At 41.6% G+C, this 20,283-nt stretch overlaps 1 protein-coding gene across 2 annotated transcripts in view; it reads left to right on the top strand.

The window, feature by feature from the left end:
- The first annotated feature begins 810 nt into the window (after positions 1 to 810).
- The window catches only part of cacna1fb (calcium channel, voltage-dependent, L type, alpha 1F subunit), a 46,129-nt gene continuing 26,656 nt past the window's right edge, over positions 811 to 20,283 (top strand). For both annotated transcript variants that reach the window (XM_057821979.1, XM_057821978.1), the window contains exons 1-15: positions 811 to 1,129; positions 9,383 to 9,621; positions 11,445 to 11,545; positions 11,677 to 11,782; positions 12,066 to 12,205; positions 15,721 to 15,872; positions 15,936 to 16,088; positions 17,374 to 17,570; positions 17,864 to 17,967; positions 18,582 to 18,733; positions 18,798 to 18,872; positions 18,986 to 19,067; positions 19,163 to 19,189; positions 19,274 to 19,434; positions 19,572 to 19,797. In XM_057821979.1, the coding sequence (XP_057677962.1) occupies positions 1,111 to 1,129; positions 9,383 to 9,621; positions 11,445 to 11,545; positions 11,677 to 11,782; positions 12,066 to 12,205; positions 15,721 to 15,872; positions 15,936 to 16,088; positions 17,374 to 17,570; positions 17,864 to 17,967; positions 18,582 to 18,733; positions 18,798 to 18,872; positions 18,986 to 19,067; positions 19,163 to 19,189; positions 19,274 to 19,434; positions 19,572 to 19,797 (1,934 nt within the window). In that variant the 5' untranslated portion in view covers positions 811 to 1,110. The remainder of the gene's footprint in view (positions 1,130 to 9,382; positions 9,622 to 11,444; positions 11,546 to 11,676; positions 11,783 to 12,065; positions 12,206 to 15,720; positions 15,873 to 15,935; positions 16,089 to 17,373; positions 17,571 to 17,863; positions 17,968 to 18,581; positions 18,734 to 18,797; positions 18,873 to 18,985; positions 19,068 to 19,162; positions 19,190 to 19,273; positions 19,435 to 19,571; positions 19,798 to 20,283) is intronic.

Raw genomic sequence — 20,283 nt, 5'->3', positions numbered from 1 at the left:
AGTAATGTAAAAAGACGTCAATATTGTGGATGCGGGGAACACGCCACAAATTTTGCTACTGAAAGTCCAACCTGCATCATAGTTAGCGTAACATTATATGAATTTCTCGAACTCTAGGAGGAAGCTGCTTTGAGATAAATATCCTCCTGTATGTTTTCTATTGTTAATGTTAACTAAACTGTAAGAAATGTAGTAAACCAAGGTTTACCCCCTATCCCCAGTTTTCATTTTTATTTTATTTATGTAGTCTTTAAGGAGCCAAAAGGAGCTTTCATTTTTGAGTTGCATTTGGCTGTGCTTGTGGACAAAAGCAGTAGTGTTTTACTTGAAGGAAGACTTCATTTTTATTTATATTTGTTGGGTTATCGTCCCTACCAATATTGAAAGCAAACCTACGCCCTTGATTTCATAACAGGTGTGTATTGATGTGTGAGGTGTGATTATGATTTACATTAATGTGTGATTTGGTTTACTGTATATTTCAAGTGTGCTTCTGTTTACTTGTCATTGATCGTGGTCACATCAGGTGTGATTATGTTTATATGTCTGGTATAATTGTGTTCATGTCAGGTGCAGTTGTGTTCATGCCAAGTGTGAGTGTTTGACATATCTTGTATCATTATGTTTACATGCTTTGTGTGCGTTTAATATAATATACAACATTTTTGGGACATTTGTTTCAGTCATATATTTCTCTCCTTGCCTTTAATTTATTTGCAGCTGTCCTCCCCTTTAAACCACTGAGCCCTTTTCCTATTTAATCCCCAATTGGGGCAGGGGGAGGAGGGCATAGGAAGCAAGAGAGAGTGAGAGGACGAGAGAGAGAGAGATGAGATGAGCAGAGGAGAGAGGAGGAGGAGAGATGAAGAGATTCAGATTAGTGAAGCCGAGCTGAATTTCTCTCCTCTCAGCCTCTCGTTCCCTTTTCGCATCACTCGGCCTCGTCACAGAAAGAAAAAAATACCGAACATATCAGATGAAACTGTGAGTCACGAGCAGCTGGGGCCAATGGACAGAGTGGAATTGTCCAGAATGCAAAGTTTTGCTTGCTTAGTGAGAAGAAATGAAGATGGGACCAACATGAGCGTCTGAAGTGGACTACCAGAAGACATGCAGCACAACCACAAAAGTAAGTTTTATCTATCCATCTATATTCTAGTGATCCATCCAGTAAAGTAAATGTATACAAGGTTTGAGCGGTAAGATTACCATTACTGTTATAACTCCTATTAGCATTAATGTGATCACTAATACTGTATTATAAATGTAGTCCCTAGGCCTGTCCTAAACCCGGATAAATGCAGAGGGTTGCGCCAGGGAGGGCATCAGGCATTAAACTTTGCCAAACAATTATGAGTGTTCAGCTTGTGAATTTCATACCGGATTGGTCACAGCCTTGAAAAACAGCATCTGCCATCTGTGTAAACCTTCAGGGCGCCAGTGGAAATTTGGCTACTGTGGGTCGTAGATCAAGGAGAGGAGGAAAGGTTGCCCCTCGGTGGTATGAGCAGTGGAAAGCAGAGTGTCTATAAAACTGAAAATAGGCACTAGGACAGAAAACTAGGATCAATGCGTAGACATCCCAAGAATATAACTACCAAATGTCACTGTGATCCGTCCACGAATAACGGAGGTGTAGCCATTTTAACTGGAGAAATAATTTAATTAATCAAGATTAAGACAAAAAAAAAAAAAAAAATCAAGAATCGGACTCAGAGTATTAATGCTTATATTTTACATCCCGAGAATATACTGACCAAATTTGATTGTGATCCGTCTACGAATAACGATGAAAAAGCAATTTTAACGCTGCAATTACCTAATCCAATTAATCAGCTCTGAGACAAAAAAGATAAAAAGTCCGCCTCTGAGCATTGATGCATATACATGCGTACTACACACCTACTAGAAAAAAGTAAGCAATACCTTGAGACCTTCTTCTAGGTGATCTAAAAACTAGGGAGTTTGTTGACATGGCTATTATACTGTGTGTCAATTACCACCTTCCGATGAGAATGCAGAATCTGGGGACGCTGAAGTTAACTCATCTCTGAGATTGAGGTCAGTGAGGTGGTTAGGAAACTACTTATCGGAACCACATGGACTTTGGCATTATTTTAGGCTGTTTTGGTTGACAAACCTCTGGAATTGCAAACCTGGAAGGTGGTACCTCTTCTTAAGAAAGGGGTCCTGAGGGTGGGTTTCAGCAACAGGGGATCACATTCCTTAATCTGCCTGGTAAGGTCTACTTAGGGTTTGTTCAAGGAAGGGCCCAACGCAAGTCAGATTTCAGATTCACGAGTAGCAGTGTAGTTTCACTTCCAGCCATGAAGCATTAGACCTGTTCTACAACCTCAGCAGGGTCTTGCAGGGTGCACAGTTGTTCGTCCATACAGTCACATGTGTTTTGTGAACATGCTGCTGGTATCTTTATTGCATGTGATGGTAGCTCTGGAAGGATGGTGTTCAAGGAACATCTGTTAAAGGCTTTTGTATGGTGTCGGAGTTTGGTCTGCAGTAACTTAATCATTTCTAGTGCGTGTGGGACTCATCTACAGTAAGTGCTTATCTTCACTGATTCTGTGCCAGGCCTTTATTGACAGAATTTCTCTGGAAAGCAGAAGTGGTCAAGGGATCTGGCTTTCAGAATCTTTGCTTTTTGAGGGTTCTGTTCTCTTCACCAAGCTGCAATTTTCCAAGGCCATGATCCGCTCTTGATTTGGGATGAGATCCTGTGCCAAGTGGAGGAAGTCAAATATCTTGGGATTTCGTTTGTGAGTGAGCAAAGAATGGAGTGGGAGATCAACAGGTAGATTAGTGCACCATCTGCTGTGGCGCTGACTCTGAACTGGTCTGTCATGGTGAAGCAGAAGCCAAGATGAATGGACAAATATACTGCTCAATCTTCACTGCCCTCCTCATGTATGGTCATAGGCTGGAGCTTGTGACCAAAAGAACAACATGACAGTTAAGCGCAAGTAAAAATAACGTTCCCTACACAATATTAACAATGATATTAACTCTTTTACTGCCATTGCAAACAATACGCATCTTTCGTCTATTGCAGTTAATGGCAGCAAATGCGTTATCAATGACGCTCGCACTAATTTTAGCGTTAACACTAATAATTTGGATTAATATTAGAATGTCCATTTCACTTCTGAGGTCGGACCTCATTTTGGTCATTTGTTCAGTGTCTCATTATTCCATTCGGTTACTGTATTTTTCATTTCTTTCCATGATCAATACACCATCACATTGACCTCCACATACCTTACTGAGTGTGCCTTAATCCTTTCATCCTGGCGGAGGATCAGACTTCCTGCTTGCGGAATTAAGATGGCGTCCACCGACATCCTGATAGCGTTGTCATGGAAATGAGTGCTAAATCGCCGGTTGCCATGGCGGTGAAGCTAATCCTTCAAACCTTTTGTTCCAGTTCCTTGCGCTTTACTCAATTGACTGAAACCCGATTAGTCTTTGACCATGATGTGCCAAAATGCTTCATTTATTGAGAAATGTATTGTAGGACCCAGTGGAGAAATGCTGCTCCACTACGAATGTGGTCTGTGCGAGGTAAGCAGCGCTTCACTGAGTGATAGTGAATGCAAAGATTTGCGTTCTGAGAGTGTTAGGCCCTTTTGTGCTTGGCTGGCGACCAATCCAGGGTGTACCCCACCTCGCACTCACGGACAACTGGGATAGGCTCTAGCTCAACAGACAATGGATGGTGGAGACACATTATGCCTTTATGACGAAAAAGAAAAGCACAACGACGTTGACTAAATAACCCAATGACCTTCCCAGCTGGACCAGGCTGGAGGGCACAACCGCATACACACATGCGCGCGTACACGCACTCTTAAACACACACGCAGAGAAACAGAACAGTGAAAATCAGGAAGTTAACAAGGCGTATGAGGGTAGTGTGCGAGTGATGCTCAACTACACACACATACACACACAGACATGCAGTCGGTGTTCTAACGACACAACACAGTCCCGCTAAAGTGGGCCTCGACTCAGCTGAAGGACTTCCTCCAAAAGTCTTACAGCCATTGAGGTCACGCTAGTCCACACACATACACACACACGCACATTTGTCTTGTACATGCATGCATGCATGCACGCTCGCTGCTGTCAGGATGATCTCGGTTGTCTCGGGATAATTCGGGCATAATTAGACGGATTCTCGTGGGGCAATGCAGGGGCTGTGCGTGAGTGTGTGCGTGAGTGTGCAGCTCCACCAGCCACACATGCACACACACACGCATACACACACAAAACAAAACAACGTGAGCAACAGTCATGTGACCTGCACTGTCCTAACCTCAGCTCCTCAGCAGCCTGAGGACAAAATAATCATGTTAAGTTAATACAGCAAAAGCAGCAGCGCCCCCTGCAGGCTTGCTTCACTCTTTACCGGCTCATTTGTTTGCTTCCCTTCCGTGACTACCCATTATTCATCCATCATTCCAATGATTATTCATCAATTCAGCGATGCTAGGAATTAAACCAAGTAGGCTACAAATCTTTGTTGGTGTACTTTACTCATTCACTCTTAAACATTATGCCACAAGTGCTACATAATATTGTGTTCTATGGATACATGAACACAGAACCTACAAAAAGAAATTATCTCCCTCTTTTTCATCATAATAAAACGTTTTATTCACTTTTTCCCCCGTTCTTTAGTTGCTGAACATCAGAATTGACAGAAACAACATCTTTGGTAGTGAATGAGTTAAGTAGAGAGTTGTGTGTTTTAGCAGAGTAGCCAATTTCTATTTTAGCACTTCTTTTTACAGTTAATCTCTTTATTTGATTGAAAAAAAAAAAAAGACATGAGAAACATGAACAAGGGAGCGTTCATGACGATTTTGCAAGAAATCCAGAGATGCATCCATCCTTTTGCAAGAAAAATGTTAAATTAATGCTTTTAATCACACATAATAATTTCTTCCACAGTTAGCTCTACTCAACTCAAAGAGTGAGTACGTACTTTGGTCTCCTCTGCATTTAAGTCATTTTAGCATGTTGACACATGGTGACGTTAGCAGCAATCGGCATGGGCACGCCATTTTGTCGTACAGTGTCAGATGTTGTGTGAGTGCAATCTGGTCGCCAAGTCGGCAATAGTCAACGTTTGTTGTCGGTTTACTTGCGTGTGTGTGAAAGACTTATCAGCTTTGTGTCACAGCTGGACACAGCAAGGCATTGTGGGAAACAGGAAATCTAGGAAAATGACAACGCGAAGGTCGAGTGAGGCAGAAATAATCTCACTAAGATGTTCATAGTGTGTTTGTGCGTGCTTTAGTATGAGTGTTTGTGGTCACTGTGTGTGTTCATGATCCTCAGGTAATAACTAAAACACACACACATCATGACCCATATCGCGCACATACACGCACACACAAATCTAGGTCACAGCTGTTCACTACGATGGTGTGTTCACGTCACCTTCGTCTTCCCTACTATCATCATCACCATCATCTTCCTTTCAAATGATAAATACAATAATGATGATGATTCTTCCATCTGTTTTCTAAAGGGCTCATCTTCATTCAGGTCATGGCCGAGCTGTAGCATATGCAAACTTACTTCGTTGCGTAAACCTTTGACTGGTCGCCACCCAATCTCTGGGCATAGAACGTACATAGACAAACATGTCTTCACACCAGACGATTGAACTCGAATCAAAGGGACAGACTGGAGTCGACTTGATTCGCAAATTTGATGACTCACAACTCGACTCAGATTTGGAAAAAAATGCAGACTCAGGCTTGACTTGCTTGAGCTGGGAGGGCCTAAGTCTTGAGGCTCGTCTCAACTCGACTTGTGAGGCAATAACTCGAGACTTGACTTGACTCGTGAGACTGTGACTCGAGACTCGACAAACTGACTTGAAAAACCTGGATCGTAGATTGGTTCCCAACTGCCAGTGACCCGCTTGGTCACCTTGGCCGCTCTCTTAATGTCCTCATGGAACATCACTTGAGTGCAGACTGAGACAGCAGATGCATCTTAGCAAGTTATGCATGGCTAGTTCCCAAGATGAAGGCACAACGTCAAACTGCATAGCTTTTTTTTTTTTTTTTTTTTTTTACATTGACAGTATAAGGTTTTCCTTAAATATTAAACTTGAGTACTTTGTGAGTGGCCTGGGGAACAATGGTGAAGGCCTTGACTAACCTGTAACTCGACTCGACTCAACAACCTTTTGACTTGCTACAACTTGTCTTTACAACCAACATTTGACCTGACTCGTCTTTACAACCTTGTGACTGCTCGACTTGACTTGACTCGACATAACCTTATTACTTGACTTGACCTAACCTTGTGACTCGACTCGTCTCGCCCACAACAGGTAAGACTTGGGACTTACTTGTGACTTGGATCATAGTGACTCGTACAATCGTCAGCTTCACACTCACCATACACGTCTGGGTAATTTAGTCTTCAGTAACATAACGTGCATATTTTTGGAACGTGGGGGAGAAAAAAAGTATTCATGGGAAAAGCCAATGCAATTACAAGGAGGTCCTACAAACTCCAAATAGGAAAGCATGTTTGAAATTATATCCTAAAAAGTCCAAATCCTCTGATTTCAAACTCTCAAATGTGAATAATTTCTTTTTTCCCTAGTCTTCCATGAATCCAGACAATTGTTTTGTATGTTTAAGCAAGACAAGATATGTACGGTTGTCATTTTGAGTCAACATTTTTAATTATTTTCTATGAATTTGAATCAAACATTGATATGGTCATTCCCAAAACAAAAAATGCGTCGGGTCCAACTTTTGACATTTTTTAAAAGGATCAGAAATTTCAAAAACCTTTGAAGCCCGCCCATTCTGTCGATATGCTTGGATACTATTGGAGGCAGTGTCCTCCGCGTGTTTGTTTTCAATTCAGGTGAGACAGCTAGTCTGGATTGCAAAGTAAAAGACTGGAGGCAAGAGATCATTACTGGGCAGTTTTAATTTCAGAAATTTCTGGGTGCATTCAATGACAGAACAAAAGCTGTGTAGAGAAATGCACACCGAACAGAGAGCTCGGCGTTGCTTATATGCTGTTTTTAAAAGGAGGTGTGTCTGTTTGGTGATTAACTCATCTTACAAAATAGGTCATGAGCCTTGCTGGTTGGCAGTTAAAAGTCCATGATTATTGTTGGCAGCTAAAGTCCATGATTATCTGAGGCAAAACTAACTGTCAGCGGTTTTCTGTGAAAAACAACTGGTCATGCTTGCAAGCATATCAGAAGATTGCTTTAGGCGAGATGTACAGTGGGGCAAATAAGTATTTAGCCAACCACTAATTGTGCAAGTTCTCCCACTTGAAAATATTAGAGAGGCCTGTAATTGTCCACATGGGTAAACCTCAACCATGAGAGACAGAATGTGTGGAAAAAAACAGAAAATCACATTGTTTGATTTTCAAAGAATTTATTTGCAAATCATGGTGGAAAATAAGTATTTGGTCAATACCAAACATTCATCTCAATACTTTGTTATGTACCCTTTGTTGGCATTAACAGAGGCCAAACGTTTTCTGTAACTCTTCACAAGCTTTTCACACACTGTTACTGGTATTTGGGCCCATTCCTCCATGCAGATCTCCTCTAGAGCAGTGATGTTTTGGGGCTGTCGTTGGGCAACATGGACTTTCAACTCCCTCCAGATTTTCTATGGAGTTGAGATCTGGAGACTGGCTAGTCCACTCCAGGACCTTGAAATGCTTCTTACGAAGCCACTCCTTTGTTGCCCTGGCTGTGTGTTTGGGATCATTGTCATGCTGAAAGACCCAGCCACATCTCATCTTTAATACCCTTGCTGATGGACGGAGATTTTCACTCAAAATCTCTTGATGCATGGCCCCATTCATTCTTTCCTTTACACAGATCAGTCGTCCTGGTCCCTTTGCAGAAAAACAGCCCCAAAGCATGATGTTTCCACCGCCATGCTTCACAGTTGGTATGGTGTTCTTCGGATGCAATTCAGTATTCTTTCTCCTCCAAACACGAGAACCTGTGTTTCTACCAATAAGTTCTATTTTGGTTTCATCTGACCATATCACATTCTCCCAGTCCTCTTCTTGATCATCCAAATGCTTTCTAACGAACCGCAGATGGACCTGGACGTGTACTTTCTTCAGCAGGGGGACATGTCTGGCAGTGCAGAATTTGAGTCCCTGGCGGCGCATTGTGTTACTGATAGTAGCCTTTGCTACTGTGGTCCTAGCTCCCTGTAGGTCATTCACTTGGTCCCCCCGTGTGGTTCTGGGATGTTTGCTCACCGTTCTTGTTATCATTTTGACGCCATGGGGTGAGATCTTGCATGGAGCCCCAGATTGAGGGAGATTATCAGTGGTCTTGTATGTATTCCATTTTCTAATAATTGCTCCCACAGTTGAGTTCTTTACACCAAGCGTTTTAGATATTGCAGATTCAGTCTTCCCAGCCCACGGTCTACAATTTTGTCTCTGGTGTCCTTTGATAGCTCTTTGGTCTTGGCCATAGTGGAGTTTGGAGTGTGACTGACTGAGCTTGTGGACAGGTGTATTTTATACCGATAATGAGTTAAAACAGGTGTTATTAATACAGGTAACGAGCGGAGCATCGTTAGACCTCGTTAGAAGAAGTTACACCTCTTTGACAGCCAGAAATCATGCTTATTTGTAGGTGACCAAATGCTTGTTTTCCACTCTAATTTGGAAATAAATTCTTTAAAAATCAAACAATGTGATTTTCTATTTTTTTTCCCTCATTCTGTCTCTCATGGTTGAGGTTTTACCCATGTTGACAATTACAGGCCTCTCTAATCTTTTCAAGTAGAGAACTTGCACAATTGGTGGTTGACTAAATACTTATTTGCCCCACTGTATACTGACTTTAATACTAACATCAACAATGACCTTTTGTGTCTCACCTTTCTTGTGTCGATGACTTTCTTTCTGGACTTCTGTTAAATCGGCAGTGTTCTTCATGATTCTTTAGCGTTCTGAATCAGACTATGATATTGTGTAATTGCTCATGAAACATTTGCAGGTGTTTTGGGTGTTTTAGGGTGTGACATAATGAGTTTCCAATAGTTAACATTGTCACAATACAAATTATTTTCTGAATTTCCGTTTTTCATCATCTTTAGTAAAGTTCATCTGAATTCCATGCATTACACAATTCAAGTCTTATGAATAGCAGAATCTAAGAATTCGTAGTGTTTTGAACAGTATTATCTTGATTCACGTTACTGTTTTCCCATTAGCAGAAAAATAATCCAAGCCACAGTAGGCTTAAAAATAGTACTTTTTGCTTTATTGACACAAAATATTAAATGTTTTTTTTTTTTTTTTTTTAAATTCCTGAATTCCTGTAATTTGCCAGGCACGGCACGTAACGGCTACGCCAATGCTGTGGATGGTGAAGATGGTGGCGGTGAGGGGGAGGAGGGCGGAGAGGAGGACGGAGGAGGAGGTGAGGGAGAGGAGAGAGTTGGCGGGGACTGGGACGAGGAGCTTGAAGGCGAGGACGAGGGAGTGCGGATGACCAGGACGGATACTCTCCACTCCACCACCAGTTCCACCGGGACGCAACGTAGGAGAGGTCAACACGCTAAAAAACAAGTGAGGCATTAAGAGATACTACACCCCTAAAAAAAAAAAAAGTACAGAAACAGGAACAGTTAGACATGTTCATTCAAAAGCTAAAATAAGTTGCAATTCAGTTCACCTGTAAAGCTAACAGTGCATTTTAGGTTAATTCTTAAATTTCTTAAACTACAATATCACCAACTTTGTAAGCAGTATATGTGAGACAACACACTCTATGAACCAATACACGCTGCTGGCCAAAAGTATTGGCACCCCTGCAATTCTGTCAGATAATGCTCAATTTCTCCCAGAAAATGATTGCAATTACAAATGCTTTGGTAGTATTATCTTCATTTATTTTGCTTGCAGTTAAAAAAACACGAGAATGGAAAAAAATCAAATCATGGCACAAAACTTCAAAAATAGGCCGGACAAAAGTATTGGCATCATTTGAAAAATCATGTGATGCTTCTCTAATTTGTGTCATTAACAGCACCTGTTACTTACCTGTGGCACATAGTGGCACAAGTGGTGGCAATAACTTAATCACACTTGCCACCAGTTAAATGGATTAAAGTTGAGTCAACCTCTGCTCTGTGTCCTTGTGTGTACCACATTGAGCATGGAGAAAAGAAAGAAGTCCAAAGAACAGTCCGAGGACTTGAGAAGCAAAATTGTGAGGAAGCATGGGCAATCTCAAGCCTATAAGTCCATCTCCAAAGCGATGAATGTTCCTGTGTCTACCGTGCGGAGTGTTATCAATAAGTGTGAAGCCCACGGCACTGTGGCAAACCTCCCTGGATGTGGACGGAAAAGTAAAATTGACGAGAGATTTCAACGAAAGATTGTGCGGATGGTGGATAAGGAACCTTGACTAACATCCAAACAAGTTCAAGCTGTCCTGCAGTCCGAGGGTACAATAGTGTCAACCCTTACTATCCGTCAGCGTCTGAACGAAACGGGACTCTATGGTAGGATACCCAGGAAGACCCAACTTCTGACCCAGAGAAATACAAAAGCCAGGTTGAAGTTTGCCAAAATTTACCTGAGAAAGCCAAAATGTTTTGGAAGAATGTTCTCTGGCCAGATGAGACAAAAGTAGAGCATTTTAGGAAAAGGCATCAACATACAGTAGAGTTTACAGGAAAAAAAAAAGAAACCTTCAAAGAAAACAACACGGTCCCCACAGTCAAACATGGCGGAGGTTCCCTGATGATTTGGGGTTGTTTTGCTTCCTCTGGCACTGGACTGCTTGACCGTGCGCATGGCATTATGAAGTCTGAAGACTACCAACAAATTTTGCAGCATAATGTAGGGCCCAGTGTGAGAAAGCTGGGTCTCCCTCAGAGTCCATGGGTCTTCCAGCAGGACAATGACCCAAAACACACTTCAAAATGCACTATATAATGGTTTAATAGAAAGCACTGGAGACTTCTAAAGTGGCCAGCAATGAGTCCAGACCTGAATCCCATAGAACACCTGAGGAGAAATGGTCTAAAATTCCAGCACAGCATTGTAAGAAACTCAGTGATGGATTCTGGAAGCGGTTGTTCGCAGTTTTTTTGTCTAAAAGTGGTGCTACCAAATATTGGGCTGAGGGTGCCAATACCTTTGTCCTGCCCTTTTGGGAGTTATGTGTAAAATGATAATGATTTATTTTTTTTTCTATTCTCTCTTGTGTTTTTTCATTGCAAGCCAAATAAATGAAGATATTACGACCAAAGCATCTGTAATTGGAATATTTTTTCTGGGAGACATTGAGCATTATATGACAGAATTGCAGGGGTGCCAATACTTTTGGCCAGCAGTGTACAAAGAAGCAAGGTGTTAAGGTGATTATGTCCTTTCCTGTCTAGGTCCAGGGCACCAATCAGGTCCAGCGAGCTCCCCGAGCATTGTTTTGCCTAAAGCTCAACAACCCCATCAGACGCGCTGCGCTCTCCATTGTTGAGTGGAAGTATCCTTTTACAGTAATTCCAGGCCATAGTAAGTCCTTACATCAGTTTTCCAAAGATGTCCATTCTTAATTCGTGAGATCTGTTTTATAGCATAGAAAAAGCTTAGTAAAGCTTCCTTAATGTAACTCAGACCATTTGACATCTTCATTCTGTTAGCAATCTTTGCTAACTGTGTCGCCCTGGGTGTTTCCAAACCATTTCCAGAGGATGACTCCAACTCCACCAACCACGACCTGGTGAGTTGTTAACTCCTCACACATAGAGTGGATCTGATCCTAAAGTAGGTTAATTGTGTGCTCAGACAAGCTGAAGATAACCTAAATGCCAGAGTCAGGACATAACAACCACATTTAGGCACAACATGAGTACATGTTGTAGAGACTCCTACAAGATGTGAATTGCGAGGACAATTTGGTACAAGTGGGGAAATATTTGTAAAGACTCAAATTTGTAAATATTTGACTAAAAATCTGGACATTTATACACAAATTTTACACTGTTGGGATGTGTTTCCTCCAGGAACAAGTGGAGTATGTCTTTCTCATCATCTTCACTGTGGAAACCTTCCTGAAAATCCTGGCTTACGGTCTAGTCATGCACCCAAGCTCGTACATCCGCAATGGCTGGAACCTTCTGGACTTTGTCATTGTCATCGTTGGGTAAGCTAAGCATTGTTACGTTAGTGTTTTTATTTTTTAGTAAAGTCTTAGCAACGGACTTAATGGGTAGTTAGTCAGTGCACTGCTACACTAAAATGGTTAGGGTTTAAGTTATTGTCATGTTATTGTTCTCGTTTTGCTATTGTCGTTGTTACATTATAGGTATATGTGATTGTTTTGCTCTAACATCTCATTCAAAGTCTTTGACGACTATAGAAGTCAAATCTCTATGTCACTGGAAAAGCATTAGTTTTTTGTTATGATTGTCATTGTTGATGTCATGTTATGATTTTGTTGTTACATTATCTGTATTTATTCATTATTGTTATAGTCTGACATACCCATCTTAGCTACTGGGTGAATGGATAGAGTGTCAGCGGTTGAAGTGCAGCGGCGCGGCGGTAAAGTGTTTGAGTCGAGGCAAACGTGAGCTGACGTTCTCGTTTGTCGGGCGTCCCAAGCGGATGCCTGCGGCGCTGCCACAATTGGTGTGATTCAGCGCCGTGGTTGTGAGCGTGCGTAACGCTCGGCTCGCCACGCCGAGCCGCCGGAGCCTCTCTCGCTGGTACTCACAACATTTGGTCAACGGTGACCTCACTTCATGTCCTTAGGGTCATGATGAAGGCTGTTGTCATAGTGACCGCAGGACAAATGCCTTCCGTTGACTTGTTTAGTAGACTTGCATCTCTTTCTGTTGATGACTCCTCAACATATTACTAAGTTCTTTCTCATCAAAAACCACCGTTGTGGTCATGGTTTTGCCTTTATTTTTCCTGTATCCTAAATTGATGTACAGTATGTAAAATGCTTCTTGATGTACATTACATTACAATTACTTGAGTAACTTTTTGAGAAAAGTGTACTCCTAAGAGTAGTTTTTCTATGCCATACCTTTTTACTTTTAAACTTGAGTAGATTTGTGAGGAAAAAACGCTACTCTTACTCCGTTCCTTTGGGCTTCACAAGAGTCGTTACATTTTTCCTCTTTATGCTACATGTTAACTTTTTTTTTGCCAGTGAGGCCGAGAGTAGGTCTACCAATTTCACCAATGAGACTTCGTAACAATAATCACATGACTCCATTATACCAATCAGACACAAGCTTGCTGTTCTATGATCATGCCAGTCTGTTTAATAAAATGGCATCTTTAAAGCACCGTTAAAAAAATGAAATATTTGAGATAGAGCGCTGCCCTCAACATTACTCAAAAGTGCGGATTTTACCCTCTCTCCCAGTGTTTATTTGGCACCGATTGACCATGGAAAACCGGATATATGATACTTTTAATTTCATAAAATTCATAATAGTAACTATGAAATAACTAATCACTATTCAAACTAGGAACTATTTTCTCCAATAGAGGGCACTCATGCTCTTTGGACAAATAATGCTTCATTTCTGTCATTTTTTTTTCCCGCACATTTTTTTTTTTTTTTTTTGTATTTCTTTGGCTTGATGTGGTTATATTATGGGTTATTGGACAGTATCATTATAACAACAGTTCATATAGATAACGTTGTGCTGAGAAGAAAACCATTGTTTGAAAACAAACAAGCAAACAAAAGTATAAGCAGTTACTCGCAATGTTACTCATTACTTGAGTATTCTTTCACCAAATACTTTTTTACTTGTACTTGAATACATTTTTTGGATGACTACTTTTACTTGAGTAGTATTATTTTGAAGTAACGGTACGCGGGTAAATTTTTTGGCTACTCTACCCACCTCTGTTGTTAAACTGGAAAGCCTAAATGAAACTGCCACCCAGCAGCAGCAGCTTAAGGTTTCTCTTGGAGAACTTCCCAAACAGTAATATCCAGACAACATTATAGAGCACTCGAATCTGCTATAAGTCAATCATCCTCGATACATTCCAAACCATTCTTGAATACAAGTCCAGAAAACACTGGGACTGGTTTGATGAAAATGATCGAACTGCTTATCTCCAAAAAATGGGAAGCATGTAATGCCTTGCGAAACAACTTTAACAGCAAGGCCAAGAGACTGGCTCACTCTAGAGCCATGGTTGACTTCCGGATGAACAACTTATGGTGGACTGGAAGGGCAATGAATATCCAGTGTCTGACAGACTTTGGAGACACTAAAGGCTTTGTCAGTACCACTGAGGATGTCTACTGCCCAAAGCCATTACACCTTGAACCCAATACACTCAAAGGATGGTCAGGTGCAGAAGGACAGCAAGTCCACTAACAAACGATGGAGAGAGCACTGTCAGGAACTACTCAACCGTAACACTGTAACTCAGTCAAATCATATCTGTCACATCCCTCAGAGTCCCATCACGGAACACATGGGTGCACATGCCACCTTATCTGAGGTTCAAGATGCCATTAGGATCCAAGCTGGGGTCCTGTAGAAAACTGCCCAGAACATACTCTCCTTCTGAAGGCCTTGAAAGACAAAGAGCTCCCCTCTGAGCTCAGTGATGCTCTAAATGTGACCATATTTAAGAATGGAGACAAATCTGAATATGGAAACTACAGAGGCATCTCACTCCTGTCAACTGCTGGCAATGTAGTTTCTCATGTTGTCGCTAACCGTTTACTGCCAATTTCTGAAGAAAATTCAGTATCCTGTCTTCTGACTGGGTGCACATGGCCTTAAAGAGGCACCGATGGAAGGAAGAGGTGCAAGAAGGTGATGCACACTATGAGGAGCAACTCCGCTGTGTCGCAGAAACCAAACAAAATTCCTGAAAGGAAAGACAGGAAAACACCCGTTCAAACATTGCACCAAGAATACAGGTCACAGATCAGTGTCAACGTCCACCTGAATAGCCACAAGTAGACGCCCCCACGAGAAGGGCTCGTTGTCGTAACTACTGATGACGGTGATGATAATAATTGTCTTTAAAATTTAATTGTTACATTGCATTTTTGTCAATGATGTTAAGCTATTGTGATTCCATTGTTGCGGTTACATTGTTAATTTGATCTGATCATTTGTGTTAATGTTATGGAAGTTTTACATTTGTTACTTTGCATTATGTTGTTTCATTCCGATTTTCTTGTTACTATATCATCATGTTAATATTGGAATATTTGCATAATTATTACAGTATATAATTGTTTTATCCTTATGTTGTTACATTTTTATAATTTATTTGTAATGTTATTGTTGTTGATAATGTGGAATAATTGTTGCGCTATTATTACATTAGTGCTACATTGTGTTTATAAAATTGTTACATTGCAGTTTATTTATGGTTATGCTATTGGTAACCTATTCTCTACCGTGCTTGTGTTTTAAACTGTCAGAAGCTTTTAGGATGAGTTGCACTTGTCTTCAGCTTGTTAAATACAAGCCCCAGGGTCTAGTTCAGTTCTGTCCAGGTTGAGTGAGAGGGAAGCATAATTTCCTGTCCTACCTAAAGTTAATGAGTCCAAATGAGTTTTCTTTGTGCCATTGGAGTTGTGGTTTTGCACGATGTTCAAGAATCGTATACATATGTAGTTGCTGTAATCTGATAAAATAACTGCTATTACTACAACAGGTTGTTCAGTGTCGTCCTGGAGACCATGACGCACAAGTCGGGCGAACAGGCGAGCACGCACCACGTGCCGGGCAAACCTGGAGGTCTAGACGTCAAAGCCCTGCGCGCCTTTCGGGTCTTAAGGCCTCTTAGACTGGTTTCAGGAGTTCCCAGTGAGTGTGTGCAGACCGTGGTGGTGACATAATTTCGTGTGTTTTGACGGACGTGTGTGACAGGTCTGCAGATTGTCCTCAACTCCATCATGAAGGCGATGGTTCCGCTGCTCCACATCGCTCTGCTGGTCCTTTTTGTCATCATTATTTATGCCATCATCGGTTTGGAGCTCTTCATCGGACGCATGCACAGAACCTGCTACTACATGGAAACTGGTACACACCAGCCACATATTTTCTTCCTAATTGAAATGCTCAGTAAACAGAACCACTATTTGCCTGCATGCCATTTGGAATATTTTTGTTGTTTCAACCTACATATCTGTTATCTGTTTATTAGAAATCAACTGAAGTGAATTTGAAAATTCTATGGAGATTATTTTTCCACATTTTCACAAACTGACATGCGCTGATTACAGTACACTAACAACTGTGCAACGACAGTATTGGCAAGCACAGGCGGAGTTTGACTTTTGGGGGGTGGGGGGGTGGGGGGCACATATTGATGACCCCGAAATGCAGTGTCCGCAATAAAATACTCTACCGTTCAAAAGTTTGGGGTCAAAGCGACCTCTTTTTTGAACGGTAGTGTATATATGTACGTATATGTACATACATCTTGAAAGTGCTCGTGCTCAAACCTCGGTTCAAGCTCAGTTGTTGTTGAAGCTTTTGAAAGCTAAGGTTTAAAGAAATTCCGAATATCAATCTTGCCTCCTCAGGTGTAGTTTTGGATAAGCAAAGGACCATCTCTAAGGTGATACTCACATGATCCGTTCAAAAAATAATTTCGGCAAAAGTGGCTCAACCAGTTTCACCAACGAGACGTCGCAACAATAATCACATGACTCCATTATGCGAATCAGACTCAAGCTCGCCATTCTATGATCACGACCACCTGTTCAATGACATGGCGTCTTGAAAGCACCATAAAAAATTAGGTATTCGACATAGAGCGAAGATTTTAATCGCTCTCCCAGTTTTTATTTGGCACTGATTGACCAAAGAAAACCGGAGATATGATCCTTTTGTTTTCTCCACTAGAGGGCACTCATGCTCTTTGGACGAATAATGCTTAATTTCTGTAGATTTTTTTTCTCTCGTAGGAATTCAGCGTTTTTGTTTTTTGTATTTCTTTGGCCTAATGTGGTTATGTAATATGTTACAGTACAGCATAATAATAACAGATGATATGGAAAACTTTGTGCTGAGAAAAACAAATCTAACATCTTAAGCACTTACTCACAATGTTACTCATTACTTGAGTCTTCTTTTCACCATATACTTTTTTTCACTTGTATTTGAGTGCATTTTTTGGGATGACTAGTTTTATTTGAGAAATATTTATTTTGAAGTAACACTACTCTTATTTGAGTAAAAATTTTGGCTACTCTACCCACCTCCGTTAAAAAGTGATGAACCATAATCCTTTGCTGTAAATTATTTAGCGGCAACAAAGACTCCCCTAAGAACGTCCGTGCCGATGTCTTTATTACCGCAGACACATTTGTGGAGGACGACCCGGTGCCTTGTGCCTTCGCGGGTCACGGCCGCCAGTGCACTGTGAACGGCTCCGAGTGTCGTGGGCGCTGGGACGGACCCAACGGAGGCATCACCAACTTTGACAACTTCTTCTTTGCGATGTTGACGGTGTTTCAGTGTATTACCATGGAGGGATGGACTGACGTTCTCTACTGGGTGAGAAACATCCAACTTGGACATGAACCCAGATAATCTCTCACTTACACTGATTAAATGCTCTCATACATTGTAGTGAAACGCATGATCTTCAAATACACCCTCATACACACACCTAAGACACTCAACCACGCTTCTGATACGCCCTCATATACTGCTAAAATCCTGTCATACACTACTGAATTTCCATCACTCACACAAAAACTTTTGCACACACAAGTGAAACACTGCCACTGCTCTCCGATGAGCCTTTATATCATTCTACAACTTTATGTGGTCTCTCATGTGTGCAGATGAACGATGCAATCGGCTTTGAGCTGCCTTGGGTCTATTTTGTTAGTCTGGTCATCTTTGGGTCTTTCTTCGTTCTCAACCTGGTTCTTGGTGTCCTCAGTGGGTCAGTAATCAAAAAAGCTTCTTAGTGCTCTAACATGAACATCATTTTGGAGTCAGTGTTTTCTTACTGGTACAGCATTATCATGCTTATGTTGGGTTACTGTTTCGTTGCTATTCTATCGTTAGCATTTGTTACAGTCTACGTTCCGTAGCGTTTTGACAGTTGCAGTCATATTTTTGGGATCATAGCACCGTATACCGGAATGCCGTTACGGCTCGAATCTTGTACCGTAACAGCGTTCCGGCCCGTTCCGGCCCGCTTTCACCCCTGATGCTATGTCAAATTAATATTACTTTCCTGCTACAATATTGTTGAATCATTATAAGGTTATTTGTATGCCACTGATAATCTATTTTGACATTATAGTATCATTTTTATGCAATTTATTTCTCATTATAACATTACTGTAATTACTGAGAGTTTTTCATGAGTTAGTGTTGCATACTTTTTGGGGTTTCGGTTTATTTTGTGTTGTTGTTGCCTTATTGCAAATGATTAATGTGCTTTTACTACCGTATTGTTGCCTGATTGGTGTGTTATTGCCACATTGTTAGTCCATCATCTTATCATTATTATTGTCACACATTAGTAATGTTAGTGTATTGACGTTGTAGAGAGTTCAGCAAAGAAAGGGAGAAAGCAAAGGCTCGCGGAGACTTCCAAAAGCTCCGTGAGAAGCAGCAGATGGAGGAGGACCTGTGTGGATACATGGACTGGATCACTCAGGCTGAGGACATGGACGACTTGGATGAGGATGGAAACCCGCGTGAGTGTGTATTTGTTTTTACATATGTGCATGCAGGTAAATAAAAGCTTGTGTGGGTGGGTAGGTCCGTCTCTGGGTGATCTGTCAGATAAGAAGAGAGGAAAGTTTGGATGGTTCAGTCACTCGAATGAAACACACGGTAAGAAACACGGAATCACACACTGAATGAATATTAGATGTTCCATCATTTCATACCCATCTCTAACTTCACAACTGGTATCAGCATTAACTTGAGCTGTGTCTCTCACTTAGCAAGTCTTCCCGCCAGTGAAACGGCATCTGAGAACACTGAGAACATCGATGAAGAGCACACCAACTGTTGTCAGGCCTGCTGGTAATGCATGGACGCACACAAACCCACAAATATACATCTACTTACAGTATATGATCACACCACAAACGAGATAATGCCTCTTTCTTTTGCTTCAGTTCACGAATGATGAAGATCAGCTGCTGGTGAGTTTAATCACAAGACACTTTGTTGATGGAGTGGGAACACTGACATGAACTCACCTCACGTCTGTGTATTGCTGAATCCAGTCGAACTTTGCGCCGCTGGAACCGTGTCTGTCGCAGGAACTGTCGCACAGCCGTCAAATCGGTGACATTCTATTGGTTGGTCTTGCTTCTCGTCTTCCTCAACACATCTCTCAGCGCATCCGAGCACTATAACCAACCCGATTGGCTGACGCAGGTGCAGGGTACGGCCTCCGCCCTCCATCTATAACTGTCATGTAACGACGCCTGACCATGTGACCATTCGTGAAGTGTATGTGTGCATGTGTGTTTTCATATCTGTCTTATCAAATGCATGCATCATGTGACCAATGCCACGCAGATATTGCCAACAAGGTGCTGTTGTCACTGTTCACGGTTGAGATGCTGCTGAAGATGTACAGCTTGGGCCTGGCGCATTACTTTGTGGCATTCTTCAACCGCTTCGACTGCTTCGTGGTGTGCGGCGGCATCATGGAGACCATTCTGGTGGAGCTGGAAATCATGCCACCCCTGGGGATCTCTGTGCTACGCTGTGTCCGCCTGCTGCGTATCTTTAAGGTCACACGGTAAGGAGATGCTACGTGATGGAACTTCTCTGTGCACAAAATAGTTTACAGTGGTTTGCAGAAGTTTAGGCACCCCTGATAGTTTTCAAGATTTTCATTTAAAAATCAGTTATATGAATCAGAAATTTTAGGTAAATATATCATATACAGTAGCAGGCAAACAGTAATATTTGAGTGGTGAAAAAAAGTTTATAGGCATTATGGAAAGTGTACAATAATTATTTAAACAAAAGAAGCCAGGTGGATACATTTGGGCAACCCAACAGATAAATTACTTCAATATTTAGTAGATCCAAAAATAACAGCCTCTAAAGCAGTACTTCTCAAATAGCGGGGCGGGCCCCACCAGGGGGGCGCAGAGCGATGCTGGGGATGGCGCAAGTGACCTTGGGGAACATACTTTTTTCCCCGTACTAGAATAAAGTGTAACTGCACATCCACTGAGTGGGTGGCAGTGGCGCTCTCATTTTCAGCATGCAGTATTTT

Source organism: Corythoichthys intestinalis, chromosome 2 (genome assembly GCF_030265065.1).
Source record: "Corythoichthys intestinalis isolate RoL2023-P3 chromosome 2, ASM3026506v1, whole genome shotgun sequence".
In the NCBI taxonomy this organism is placed as follows: domain Eukaryota; kingdom Metazoa; phylum Chordata; class Actinopteri; order Syngnathiformes; family Syngnathidae; genus Corythoichthys; species Corythoichthys intestinalis.
This window is presented reverse-complemented; position numbering and strand designations above follow the sequence as displayed.